This window comes from Lineus longissimus, chromosome 8, assembly GCF_910592395.1.
Source record: "Lineus longissimus chromosome 8, tnLinLong1.2, whole genome shotgun sequence".
NCBI classification, from domain to species: Eukaryota; Metazoa; Nemertea; class Pilidiophora; order Heteronemertea; family Lineidae; genus Lineus; species Lineus longissimus.
Genome location: NC_088315.1, coordinates 12,063,240 through 12,078,579, shown reverse-complemented (window position 1 = coordinate 12,078,579; position 15,340 = coordinate 12,063,240). Strand labels below are relative to the sequence as shown.

The following is a 15,340-nucleotide window of genomic DNA, read 5'->3' as shown; positions in this document are numbered from 1 at the left end:
TTGTACAATATCACATCGCTCCCTTCCATCACCATCATTTCATCAACCTCAAATGCTGAAGTCTCTGCACACCAATCTCAACTTCACCACATACACATTTTCAACATGAAACACCTTCACCATCACTCACACCATTACAATACTCCCATCATAAAATTATTAACCTCAACGGTCTTGCATACCAAAAGTGTGGAGATCGGCGATGGCCTTGTAATGTTGTGCACTCAGTTTACGGCCCACTTTTGAACTTAGGCTCAAAATGTATTCCTTTGTTAGTTCTGCACCGCGAGAAATTCGTCAATTACCATACTAGTATGCTTGTGGGCCAGCCAATCAAGAACAGTATAGCGTGAGCAGCGCCACTGTGAGAGATGTGATATGAGTGATGTTTTACGAATGAGTTGAATCTGATTTTCTTCTGCAGGTTCGCACATATATTGGTGCCCAGATGAACATGACTATGTCGGAACAATATGGACTCACCAAGTATCAAGCTTTGACAACGGCTGTCGATGAAATGCAGCAATTAGTAAGTATATTAAGTAAAAAGGACTTAGCCATCGTCATATATACTTCTACGATGATTAGGCAATGTGTCCAATGACATGACAAATCTACCCTTGCAAAATTCTATTCTACAATTTAATTTGAAACGACCGTTCTTTGTCAAATACTAAAAATCACATTAAAACATTTATGAAGAATGTCTGGACATTTTAAAGAGGGACTATATAATAGGCAGGAGAAGCGGGGTTAAATTGACCATCTTCGGGTGACGTATGCACGGTAATGACACTGGGTCATGTTTGATTTGGCACTATATTCTTCCTACATGTTTGAATTGTTTTGTGTATTATGGGATTGGAGAGACCCCTATAGGCAACTTTGTGTGACTTTAACTTGCCTACCTAGCTGCTGCCTAAAGTGTCCCTTTATGGTCGCGTGGGCTTCTTTTACAATATCAGAAAAACCCTAGAGCCCTTTATAACACTATAGTTCGCTCCAAGACGTTAGAAAATGATGCAAATCGCTATCATGTTCACGATTTCCCTCGAATTTTAATTAAACCTACTTCAAATGAAACAGTTCATCCTGTCCCCCCGTTTTAAACTATGGACTAGTGGCTCCGCATCACTAATTGACCAATCAGCGTAGATCGCAAAGGAAAGTTGGACTTTAAGAAATCAATGCGTGGTCTCACTGTCCAGTAGGGGCGCCATCTGTGCAATCAGAATGTAGTTTTTCTGATATCATGAATTAAAGTTGTTGGCGAACATTCTGATGAACTTTGAGCTTCATATGTTCACCGGCATGGATTTAGGGATCCAATTAACCCGCTGAGCCGGGAAACGTGTTTGACGCGTAAAATTAAGAGAAAAACGAACCCAAAAACTTCAGACTCCCAAAATCCTGAAATTATCATGGTCATGACCTGTAAAAAATTCTATGGATTTATGCCCTGGGTGAGGTCTTTCTGCCCTGTAAATATTAGATTCGAGTGAGATATTGGAAAAAAAGTTATGGCAGTTGGTGTCTAAAGGATAATGGCTTAAAATCTATTAGTGGTGTGTAAGGCGTTTCCTGGAGCTAGGATCTTCCCCTTGACGTCATGGTGCTGATAAAGATTTTTCCGACGTCACGCTGATGACGCTTGATTACCCCGCTACTGCGACTCTCTCTCTCTCTCTCTCTCCAAAACGTGTCGCTATTTTTGTAGCATTACGCGCTTGACCGTTATGTGCCATATGTCTCTATCATGTGCTTGTTCACAAAGTTTTCTTATGGTTTCTCCTGGATTTTTAAGATCTATTTTGGCGCTATTTAGATCACGTTAGATCGTTGACCTTTTTATGAGAGCTTCATAGCCGAGTGGTAAACACCACTGTCTACCACGCTATCGGGCCCGGGTTCGATCCGGGGAGAACCCAGGATTGAATTCCAAACGAACCAGCGTGGTTTCTGGCTAAAATTCCTGGCTCTTCACAACGTATGAAATACTCGAGGGTCTGTCAGATGAGTCCCTTGTTCTTGAGTGTCTATGCAGGGCAAGTAACAGATTCCGCATATGTGGACATAGTAGCCTATAGTACCTCCGGCAAAAATCCAAAATAGGGTTACGACGCATGATAATGATGGTCTTTTAGTGATCCTCTGGTATTCTTGTAGGGACTTTCTGGACGTCTTCTCCGGATGTTGGTGCTCCAGGGTTCTGCATGGTTTCGTTACTATAGTTCTTCATTGGTTATCTTCTTCGGCCATTGGTATCCTAGAATTTTCTTTGGTGTCTTCGTTGGAAAGCATCACTTATCTGTTCTCGTTGTTTTGTCAGCGTCCATAGCTCGCTATTGTAGAGGAATATACTTGCTACATATGCATTAAATGCTCTAAGTTTGATGATGATGCTGTTTTTACTGCTGTTAAAGATGTTATGGAGGGTTTTGTAGGCGTTTATGGCAGGGATTTTTCTACGATTAATATCTTTTTCTGTATCTATTCTAAAAGGCTTCCCAGGAGTTTGTAGCTTTTCCATTCATCTCCTCCGTTTCGTCGGATTTCAAATTCTTCTGTCTTTGTGGCATTGATAATTAGGTGTCGTTTTCCGAGGGTTGACGGGACTGTTTTCTTGACGTGTTCTACTCTGTGTTTTGCACTGGTGGCCCAGGTGAAATCATCAGCATACTTAGGGTCGACTTCAAAGTATGAGTTTCTTGAGGGCTTGTAGTAATTGTGATCAGTGCGTTCGGTGAGCAGTACAGCTGGTTCTGTGTAGGCATAGGCATGGTCGTTTTCTGGTGGTAACGGATTGATGGATCTTGCTAGATAGAAGATAAAAAGTACTGCACTGAGGGAGTCGCCTTATGCGATTCCAACCTCTGTTTTGATCTCATCCCCAGTGTTGTTACCGACTTTGACTTTCAGACAGACATCTATGATAAGGATCGACATCATGTATAATTCTTCCTCTTGTAAAATGTTGCTAAGGTCTTGTAGTATTTTTGGGAGGCTCACTGTGTCGAAGGCGTTGCTCATGTCGAGTAGAAGTAGGTAAATGTTGTAGGAACTTGATGTTATGGCTTTTTCCGCGTGGGTTTTTATGGCGAAGACTTGTTCTGTTGCACGAAAAACTGCGACGTTGTTTTTTAATAGCGGGTTGACGTGAACACGGATCTCGGTGTGCACTCACGTGGCGGGAATGATCAGCAAATAACGCGTTTTTCTACTCTGTAAGCAAACAAAATTGGAAAAGCATCAAACACGTTCGGGAAAAATAGTTTACTGATGAGTGATGAACCAGAAGAAGAACAGACATATTGCTTGCTTGATTGATTGATTAGGACAACTGCAAAATAAAGATATCAAAACACTGTCATACAAATTTGTCAACACTCTAACAAAGGGGATAACACCCTGCAAACAAACTCTTGAAACCAATTACACCTCATCACAATCTGAAACGAATGAGGACAAGTCGGAGGTGCCACACCCAAACTTATTGTCGGATTTCTCAAAAGGACTTCAACGAAAGTAGGCCTATCCTATTCTCGGACAGGAAGCCGGGCATGAGCTGTGGCCTAAAATACACCTCAAAAACACCAAAATAAGTAAGAATGATTGACCTAAATCTGTCAATATACATCTACAGCATCATTAGGAAACCGTTTCAAATCAGGTTTCGAAGGAATTATGACAGTAGAGGTATTTAAGTTGAACGATGGGAGAGACAGTGGGCGACTCCGGCGCAGCCTTCAGACTTAGAGATTTAGTCGACATGACTGCTTCAAACACATATTTCTCGGACAATTGATAAAACTTTTGGCTTATTATACATCATTTTGTTCCTTGCATCTTGTGCTTCCTCTTATACCCACTTGTCAATTCATGAGCACATTAAATCCGCCCTATACGGATAAAACGTATTATCGAAATTTGAGGACATCTTCCTCCGGTAGCAGATGATGTTCTTGCGCGTCTTGCGTTGTGGTCATCATTGACTCATTCTGTCTTCGCCGGACGTTTTGGTTTAAAACTGTCTTTGAACACGACACGTGTCTGCCGGATCAATTCAGTTAGGGTATATGATGAAATATGATAATGATCGTGAAGCAAACATAGCTGAATTCTTTCCATTTCCTCTGCAGTTGCAGTGTTGTGGACACTTGAGCTACCAGGATTGGACATTTGCAAGCTTTTACACATCACCTAGTTCAGAGTTATCATCCAATAGTACAGGAACCGCAGTTCCAAGGTCTTGTTGTAAGGACATGTTGGCTGTTGAATGTAATGCTGGTTCACCGGGACACCCGACTTGCGTCAACAAGATTTTTGGAGGGGCAGAAGAAGTAAGTATTCTTGTCGGAATTTCGACTTGGATTCGACGAGCATTTCACAGAACCCTATTAGCGCAATGATCTTGTGTTTGTTTTAATATATTTTGTACTCAAAAATTAGTTCTGAGTGCAACTACGGTGTATGAGAAAACAGTTAAAACTGGCCATTATATGATGGTCTACATTTTTAAGCCTTGTGTACACTGACAACATTTTAGCAATATTTTTGGGTTTCAACGAATGTTGGCAAAATGTTGCATATTGTGTTCAGGGTAAAACGCATGTTACAACATTTTTACAACAAAATGTTGTAAATTAAATTCAGAGCAATTCTTTGTTACAATGTTGCAAAATGTTGTTAAAACTATTTTTGGTCAGCGTGTAACATTTACCTGTAATTATCTCCCCGCTTTCCGAAAACATTTTTTGAGAATATAAGAAAACTGCATGATTGGCTGACCTGAGACACCAGATCGCACGAGATGATTTTCTCCGGCCTGAGAGCTCGATACCGCATTATATACCACTCATCCCCGTAAATAACAAGCAAATGATGATTATAAGGCGATTTCTTGTGGTGCGATGTGCGGTGGATGAACTCCCCGCTCCACTTCAAGTTGGGGCAAAATAGAGCTCATTTCGGTCGCTCCAACAAAGTCTTTTTGATTATCAGAAGGAACATAACGTTGGATTTGTAATTCGCCACGCGAGGATCATCAACGCACAATCAATGCAAATAAATCGGGCGGTTTTCGGGCCATCCGCCATAGCATATTCCTATACGGTCTATCAAAGGTCAATAAATTGACAGGCGTAGCCTGAGCTCGTCAGGCCTAGAGCACATTGCATTTTTGATGCAGGGCCAATACTAAGCCGAGCCTTATTGTCAGTCTGAGACTGAGTCAATTGCCGTAGCCTACACTCAGTATGTCAAGGGTACGTCTGTTCAATAGCACAACGCGTCTTGCATGTCTTGTGTGTGTTGGGCTGAGTAATGTACATGGACTACATGTATAATGTATATGGACTACATTATGTATGACTGGGACTCGCAGCATGCAGCAATAAGTCGGAGACGGAGCTTTTAGGGACCTTTCGCTACGCCGTTCCGCCGAGAAATCGATGGAGAACGATCGCGTTTTGCGTATGACGTCATCGATTGATGAGTAGCTTTGCCCGTTCCCGTTCTGGATTCCGTGAATGAGGCCTGTTTTTCTCGGCGTCTGTTCACAGTGGGTGAAGAAAAAAAATGACGAATTTGTGGGATTCTATTGCGGTAAGGCACCTGAAGTAGTATGTAAAGTGGAGAGACTGTGTTTTAGAAGGGGAAAACAAGTTCATACTGCCCCGAATCGCCCTATTAAGCATGTTAAGCGGTGGTAAATCAGTCATTTATAGCAGCATGCATTGGATGCACAGGCTGGCGCAAACGTACTTTCCTTGCCTCCTAAGACTTCATTTTCGATATAAAATGCCATAAATTCATCATCTTCAATTGCGAAATTTGCAAGGCGTCTCAAGTTTGCCGCCATTTTGACGATCTCCATAGAAACCAAACTGTTTCTCGGTGACGGCCATGCGGAACGCGTTTCAGTGTTTCCGGGAACGGGATCGGGATCGAGAAACGTTCTCGGTGTAGCGGTTCTCGGAACGGCGTAGCGAAAGGTCTCTAATGAGCCTGATGAATACTAATATAAATGTTGTGCACAGTACTGTCTGTTGCTCTCACACCATGATGTGTACGGAAGCGCCTTGCTTGCTTGCACTCACATCATGCTGTGGACGCAACCATATTTTTTCAGTTCCATATTCATCATGTTCATCATGTTGTGTGAATAATACGTCGTCTACCTTTAAAATGAAACGATTTGATATACTAGCTAATTTATTATAAATCTTGGATTTAGTGACGTTTTTATCGAGCCACCCGATATACAGTGTATCTTGATTCTTGCACTCGCCAGTTAAGAGTGCTCTACCGTCTTATTTTTAGGGTTGTCTGTCGGCTCTCGAGCAGTGGATCAAGGAGAATATCATGATCATTGGTGGAGTACTTCTTGCCATTGGAATTATTCAGGTTTGTACAATATACATGCGCGATACTGAAATGGCTCAATTCTGCAACCACTAGTCATGCAACTCATTTAGAATACCGTTTAAAGGCATTTATGATACACGTGGATTGATCATGAGCGTGCAAATCATCTCAAGTTCTGTTTCGTAGTATTCAGTGGCATTCATAAAGGTGACGGTCATACATCCTTGTGCCAAGTTCGCCGCTTGTAAGAAATGTACACCGTGGTAAACATCACATTGAACAATAATGCGTAATGTCCCTGCAAGTATCAAATTGGTCGCGACGATTCATAATTCGCTACGTCTAAGCAGAGTCTTTCAAATTCATGTAACGGTCTAAGTAAGTCAAATGTATTGAAAAAAATAATTCTGATTTTCGAGTGATACATTTATAAGCTGAAATGCAGGCATAAAAACCCACATGGCCAAGTTAGAAAATACAAACACCCATCATAAACGTCCTCCTATATGATAGACAACCAGCAGGCCACAGTGTCACTATGGATGTGCAGAATCGATATGGGCATCAGTTCACATGATTGTGACTTTTGCGGCTATGGGCGATTGTGGTCTGAAATGAAATGTCGCCCATTGGCGATTGCTGTCTGAAATCGAATGCCACCCAATTAGACAGTTCCTCATTACACACATGGTTGTAATACGAGCACAGCGGAAAGTTATTTTGCATCTTTAATTGAAACTTGAAATATAAGACATGAGTCAAAGATTGCATTAAACGTGCCAAAAGCTTATTGAGTTCAATCCCTTCTTTCAGCTCGTGGGTGTGGTGTTTTCATGCTGCCTCTACAAGGCGATCAGCGACAATAAGATACACCCCGTCTAGAGATATCTGCATCGGGAATTGGTAACATGAGGATAATGCATTCAAAAGTCAGTTTGAATTCCGAACATCAAAGGAACATCATCAACGTCATGCTGAAAAGGGATTGCTTAATCAAACGACGAGGTTGTTATGTCGGTGGGCAAATAAAATGATATCAAACTTCAATATCAAATATATGATACCAAAGTCAATCTTTTGGGGGCACCTGGATAGGCAGTATTTTGTTTTGCGGTATTACTCATTGATACTTGGCACGTGAGTAGATGGACACAAACAAATAATAAGAACTTGACAAAAGTTTACCAAAATTGGTCGGGAAATGAACCGAACAGAGCGTAAAATGTGTAAAACCAATGCACTATGTCAATGCACACAAATGCACATACAAAATCATTTCGTTACCTTGCATGATTACTCAAATTTGATGATGTTTCATCGCAAATCCCAGAACTTCGAAATAATCAGCGTTCCTGGGCTCAAACCGATCCAGACAAAAACATTTTTGAATGGAATTTGATAATCACAAATGAATAATCGTGTACAATCACTGCAAGTGTCTTATCGATTCTCTTATTTATGACGTCATCAAGCTTAAAATGTAATTCAATTTCGTTACAGCTGTCTTGGTCTCTGGCAGCTTGAATGCTACTATCGCTTCAACCTTCGCATCCACCGGTTTTACGCAACCAGTATGGTAAGCTGGAGGGGACATTAATCAGAATTACTTGGCCGATAAAATACCAACAGCATCGAATTAATCAGCCGATATTATACCTACCGCATTAACTCCCGCAAAAATACCTGCCGCAAAAAAATCCGTCATAGCCAATCAGGAACAGAGAACGTTATGTTTTCTTCATTTTTGACGGAGGATGTTACTTAAACTTGCCGTATATTTACAAGTAGCCATAGTCACAGATGTTCTTCTGGTTATAAAATTGAAGTTTCAACTATAGGCAATAGATTGTGATAAATACTTTAGGTACTTCCAACGTCATGTCGAGTTCGTTTTTCAAACATGTCAAATGGGGAGACTCGGTTGACATTGCCGTGTACGACGGTCTGCTACATACATGTATATTGTCTCACGCAACGTCTCTCCCCGAGGCCTACTCATTTTTTTACGATCAAATCTATCACAGAGCACTTGCTTTATCTCGTACTTATCAGCTACTGGCAGTACATTGCGTCGCCTACCTGTTGAAAAATGAACTTTACCATATCCTACTATCCGCACACAGATGTATTTATAACACTGCGCGGATATGGTAGACGTGAGGGGACATAAATCAGAATTAAGGATCGGCCAATAAAATACCGACCGCATATCGGTCTGGAGAGAGACCTTGTGTGAGACCATACATGTAATAGATCGAACCCGGTGATGTCAACCATGTCAAGATGGCCAAGCAGTGAGGAGTGTCCTTCCAAGATGAAAGGTTCTGATCAAGACAGGGAAGACGGACCCTGCCTGGAAGGGGACGCCATAGACCATAAAGGACTAGCCTCTCGTGGAATCTGTAGGGGAGGTGTCAATCTACAAGTTGCGCCCCCTAGTGGGCAATTCTACATCAAATTGGCACAGAAATGAGGGGGTATTCTCCACACCAACACACACTCAGATGGCCGCTTTGTACGTCTTTTAGCCGTACAACTGCTGTTAATATGTAAACCGTTTCTCAGGCAACCACGATAGTCTCCACGTTTCAGATGCTGACCCTCGCATCGAAAATTCATTATTCGGGTCGGCTAAAGGAACCCCAACCTTCATTAGATTTAAGGCTGCCCTATTAGTAAAAACCAGGATAAAAGCACTACCTGAAACGCTGCTGAATGTTACAATTAACCTAGATATTTTAAAGGTACCTTCTTGATATGCCCTGCTCTTAAAGTGACTCTCATCAAGATGCCATTAGCACTAATGGAACTATATTATGCTTTATGATATAGGCGCCTGGTCGCGACTCAGGTGTGCAACCGAACAAAGTAGCGTATGTCAAACTCTTTATTTGGAGGCAAAATATACCTATTTCATTTTCGATACGAACCTGAGGCGATGCGGGTACTGCCATGCCCCATGAAGGAGGATACTGTAAATTCGAGATGCTTTTGGAGAGAATGTAATCAAGATGAGGACAGCACTATCACACAGCTTCATTCTCTGACTAAATGATTGGTGTATTATCACTACTTTATGCAGGAAAAGAATGTATCTATATGCAGCATGCGCACCGAAATCGTAATCCATCTACATTAACAAATTATGCGTGTCCACTAATCGATGTCATAAGCACTGCTTTACAAGCAGCAATCGTGTATTTAATCGATTCTGCAAATTGAATTCTCTTGCAAAATTTTAAATTCTCGCCGGGGCAGAACTTTCGATAAGTATGGAAACATTGTTTTTTGCTGAAGAAACCAAGTGGTGACGAAATCTTTTCTTCGGGAGAACAATTTCTATGGATTTTGTTTTCGAGAATAGCCAATAGTTTTAAGGGCCAATTTGGTGCAGAGGTTGTGGAGTAGTGCAGCAGGACAGAAAACCAATCAGCATTAAACCAATCAGCTTGTGGTTGAAATTGTTAAGTTTATGATCAATGCGCGGTCTCACCACATCAGTTGAATGATAATTTCCATTTTGAATATAGTTCTTCTTGAAGTGTGTATTAGGTATGTTTAAAATGAAGAAAATGATGAAGTTTCAATCTAATTGGCTTACTTATATGTGGTTTTGAGGCTCCATTTTACACGTCGTGTTGAAAAAGCTGATTCGCGGGCTAAAAGCCGTCAAAAATCACTGGTCTCTTAATTTCAGACCCCATTTAGCCGGAGATTATCATACATAACGTAAAACGAACATTTCATGGTTTGACAGGCTAGGATAGGTTTATTTGGCTGTGAAAGCGTTTCTTCCAGGGTGCGTCTCGGAAAATGTTATGAGCATGTAGAAAGTACCACTTTAAAGAGAAAACGGCTGAAAACTTTAGTACAGGTGCGCTTGGTATTCTGTGGATGGTTGCTGAAAATCGCACCGATTTGTCGACGAATCGTTCGGTCCTCAATGTTTTGTATGCCTCACTTCCGATATCTACGACAGAAAGGAGCTGCGTTCTTATTTCCTCTGTCATAACTTCCTGCGTCAGGATATTGTGCAATTCTCCTTGTCTTGGACTTACCAAAAACGGATTCCCGTTCCTCTCTATAATATCAAGGATCGCTTGAACGTTCTTTTCTCCCATTGCCAGTTCATATTTGCTGTATGTACCTGTCAAACCAAAGGCGTTGGTGTTGATGCCGCTCAGTTTCATATGCAGGTTGCTTATGGCAAGCATTTCATGATAGATGCGCCCACACATAGTGACGAAATCCTTCTACTTTGAGCTACCTATCATACCAGAGGTATTCTTCTACGACCTGTAGATGGTTTGCTCCAGGGCCATATTAGCGCCAACAGCTTGGAAGTTCCCAGGGGTTTGACTAAAAACTTGCCATCCTTGGATGCTTGATGGATGGCCGGTAACAGTGTTGGGCAACTGTTTTATGTCATCCAGATAGACGGAACACCAGCGTAAGAAATTGGTGGAATCAAATGACACAAATATGGGCAGCAATCCTTGGACAGTCTGAATATGCATGATCTCTCCTGACAAGGTTTTCCACCAACGACATCAAGTGGATGAATCTATCCCAATACTTCAAGGTCTCACTGCTCGCTCTTCCATCCTAAAGGAATTGGTAAAAGTCTCCGAAGAGGTGAGAACTTGTTTCTTCAAACTTCAAAGGTGTGTAGCAGGTTGGCCCTCGCAACGCTCTCCATGCTCCCTAGCTTAGCCTTCATCTGAGTGAGCACATCTAGTTGTTCTCTGTGAGACGTGACTTTTTCGTCTGCATTGAAGAATTCAGCCTATTAGAGTCTGAGCAGAGCTTCCTTTAGTAACTGCAATAGTTCTTTCCACTTAATACAGAGTCGACTACATACACGCCAAAAGACAGCACTCTCCACCATGCATGTTCTCTGTCCCACTACCTTTGAGATACTTACCAACACAGGAAAATGCAACTTTTTGCAATGTGGAATGATCCCATGCAAAGGACAATATCCTGGTGCATGTCCGGAGGCATCAACTGGATCTCTCGTGCAATGTGGTATACACCCTCGTCACAAGTCACAGGTAATTTGGACCGATTAAGGTGTCCAAGAATGCACTGAAAGTTCTTCATGAATGCAACTCTTTTCTGGTTGAGATCGTGTTTTACCAGCATCGAGTTGGCTACACTCCACAAACGCATGGTCTGATCCTTAGGCTTGATGTCAACTAAATTTTGCGAAGTGTGAAAAAGGTCTAATCGAGCGAGTGACCAGGCAAGGTCTTTGGTTCTAGCCTCTTTGAGAAAGTCATCTTCGATTTGATGGGGTTCAGTTTGGACTCTGTATTCAACTGGTAAATCGGCCTCCTTGGCAGGTTTGTAGAATGGTTGCAATTGCTGACACTTCAGTTCAGTGTGGAATGATTTGCTACCGCGCAAGGTTCTGGTTTCAGACAAAATAGGTTTACCTCTCTAAACAGCATCATCCTCTTGAAACAGAACACTGACTGTGTCATGACTACCTCCTATTCCGGACAACGTTGCCTTGAAAAACGAATAAGGAGCTAGCACTTCGGACCGGAAAATGGAGTAACAATGGGTTAAAACCAATCGCTGGAGTTATCAGACTTTGGAGGGTTATTTTTTGAAAGAAATTTAAATTGGGAACTGGGCAACACTTCGCCTAACTCCCAGTTCCTTATTCGTACCCGTGTACTGGAAGTAACAACTTTCAAAATGGCACGAATAAGGAACTGGGAACCAACTTCACAGACCCGTTCCTCTGTCCAATGAGCGTAGCTGCATCGCTGTACGGCAGTCTGTCTAGTGCTCGCTGTTCCCTGAAGGCAAAACACTGAACGAGGTCAGTATCATGATTGAACGAATAATGAGTACAGTACGGGTAGTTGGTAAAACCTGAACGCAGATTTAGACGCTGGGCGCTAAATTTTGTATTAGACTGGGAACCCAGTGGAGTTCATTTACAATATTGAGCACATAAGGTTTGATGGTTTTGATTAGTTGGCATAAGCAAGAGAAATGTAAAAAGGGATTTCTTAAATTTTTCTTTCCTGGGCTTTAGAGGGGGCAAGCCCTCAAGACCCCCCAAAAAGGAGCTTTCATTTACACTTTAGAGCACAAGGCTATATCATTGGATTGCACTGCCTTGATTACATGAACCTCGCCTCAAGTTCAAGATGAATAGTTTATTTGATTTGGTAACCTCATCACGTGAACATACTTCCAACTACACGTAATCAACCAATGTTTATAGCGTTTACCTCAATAACTTGCACTGTAACATGAGACGACCATTACTTATTTAACTTCCTCAATTATCGTCTAGACTAGCACACTGACATCAAAGGAAGTGGGCATCATCGATTTCACGGAACGGACTGGACTGGAATGGCTAGGATGTCAAACTTTCGGGACGGTTGATTATGTTACCGTACTTATCCGAACGCAACTTACTGATAATAGACTTGCACACGTCTATTTGTTGATGAGCTTGGCAATGTTATACACATTCTTGCTGGTGATGTAGTGCTTGTTGTAATTATTGGTTCGATTCTGTTGGATTTTTCAAATCCTGTACACGTTGGGTGACCAACGCGTTCATCAAGGTAACCTGTTCGGGTCAACTGCGATATGACATTGCTTTATTCACGGCTGGATTGTACGGTTCCACTCTGTGATAAGGTAAGCCTCACCATCTACCACAGTCATAACACCAACCCGCGGCCCACTTGGTAATCGATCCTGCTACTCAAAATCCCAAACCGTTTCAGTCCAGTCCGTTCCGTCAATGAGATAACGCCCACTGCATTTCATATGACTGGAGGCAAGATTTATTGAATGCAGGTGATGCAATCCAATGATGCAAAAAGTCGGTGAAATTTTAAAAAAAAATAAATATGTATGGGCACATTGCAAAAAGCTACCATCATGACAAATTTCAGTCATCTAACCCCAGCGGTTACGAAACGTTCACCGCTAACGGACGACGACGGATGCCCCGGTATCGTATAAGCTCCCCATATGTGAGCTAAAACGTAAGGCAGCAGTTAGTGCGATTGAACTGGCTGATACAAAATGATGTATTGGAAATGTGTTTTAGAACATAAAAAAATCGTTAAAAGGGCTAGAGGTTCCACTGACAAATGGAATTTGTCGTTTGAGACTTTAGATTGCTTGTAAGAGACAATTTCTAAATGACGAAATTAAAAACAAATGTTTAATATGTAGGACTGGTACTACATTACGTGCCAAGCATCAAGCACACGTAATTACATTGGAAAAAAATTCAACTGTTCTTGGCAGCTAAAAAACGACTATTTCTGTAAATGTCTAAAACTTCACTGTCTGATTTTTAAAAATGTTATTATGACTTCGAAATTTTAAAAAAGATACATTTGTATTGTTTTCTTCCCTTTTGCTTGGCTGCATATTCGCGGATTTTTGGACTCTCAATCCGCGAAGTACAGAAAAAAAGGAATTACAATTAGTGGTAATATACAGAATGAACAACAATCTTCAAATATCAATAGGGATATGACCAAGCGCAGTAGTCTGTATCGATTTAGCAAAATTCACCTCAAAAATATATAATATGTTTCCATAAACATGATAAAGAAATTAAACAATTGAAACAAATGAACAATTAAAACAGTTGAAACGAAGTTACCCGAAGTATGATTTACTGCATGGTTTAAAAGATAACGTGAGAAGACAGCAATGACACGTGAGGAGGACAAGCCTACAAGACTGCGCTGTTATAATGGTCTAGAACCAGCAGAGGTTTACCTCAAATCAGTCATCATGATCTAGTTCTTAATTCGCTGGTATCATCTTGAGATGGACATAGTAGCCAGTGTTATTGTTCTTGTAGAAAACTCGAGAATTATTGACGTAGAAATTTGGTTCTTAATACAGTTTTAGGGAGATAAAGGTAAATCATTTTCATTCAACGGCTACGCCCATGGCAAACTGGAAATTATCGAAGCATCGTTGAAGCAGAAAAGGAGTTTAGTGTAGGCATAAAGGAGGTAATCTTTCCCGCTATATGTCGTAGTGATAGCAGATGAGAAGATAAGTAATGCCCAGATTATTCTTTTGTTAACAATGCAACTTTCTGCCTCAACGTCATAATGCTTTGGTGAATTTTCCCGAACAACCCCGAGGTCACGCAAATTTGGAATGGATAATATATGCCTTGAATTTCCATGATGATGTATGTTTGTATAAGTTACCACTTTGAAGTGGTAAAGTTACCACTTTTAAGTGGTAACTTATACAAACATACATCATCATGGAAATTCGGCATGCGATAAGAACGAATCTAACATAAACACGGCTAGAAATGGACAATTTTGAATAAAGCTTTCGACCATATACTTATCAGTTTCATGTTAGGATGGGAGGCAAATAATGCCCAAAGACATGACGTCCAATTTTCACCTTTGGGGCACACACGTCAGCGTTTCGATTGCCACTAAAAGCGTCCTGTTTGGGATTTTGCAAGGAATAAATAATTTTTTTGTTTTTCTTCTTGAGTGCTATCGTTGTGCCACCTCTATCGAACGTATTTCTAGCTATCAACTTATTTCCTTTCATCCTGGTTTGCATTTATTTCTGATTTTCAATCGTGCTTTTCTGTTCATTCATGTCTTCGATCACGCGACGAGGTCTCACTCCACAGTTCCATTAAATCCATCAGACGTCACGTTAAACCAGTGCCTTGGGTGACACACAAGGCATCACCCAGATGCATGCTGAGACCAAAATACTGGTGCCAGATACCCATACCGGCACATTTTTAGTCCGAGTGAAGCTTTTTAAGGCACTTTCAGTGCATTTAATTCGTTTCATTACCAGTGGAGGTTTTTCACTGATGTCACGTGATGACTGTCATATTAGCAGTCGCACGTGGTCACGACGTAAAGGAAATGCATTGGCAGGTGGCCGTCGTAACAATTCTCAAAGCATCGTCAATGGTTAAAAT

The 15,340-nt window shown here is 41.3% G+C and overlaps 1 protein-coding gene across 1 annotated transcript in view; it reads left to right on the top strand.

Moving 5' to 3' along the window:
- Positions 1 to 7,781, top strand: part of LOC135492524 (CD151 antigen-like) — a 38,100-nt gene extending 30,319 nt beyond the window's left edge. The window contains exons 5-8 of the mRNA XM_064779041.1: positions 425 to 529; positions 4,140 to 4,340; positions 6,322 to 6,405; positions 7,180 to 7,781. Coding sequence (XP_064635111.1) covers positions 425 to 529; positions 4,140 to 4,340; positions 6,322 to 6,405; positions 7,180 to 7,248 — 459 coding nt within the window. The 3' untranslated portion in view covers positions 7,249 to 7,781. The remainder of the gene's footprint in view (positions 1 to 424; positions 530 to 4,139; positions 4,341 to 6,321; positions 6,406 to 7,179) is intronic.
- The last annotated feature ends 7,559 nt before the right edge of the window (positions 7,782 to 15,340 follow it).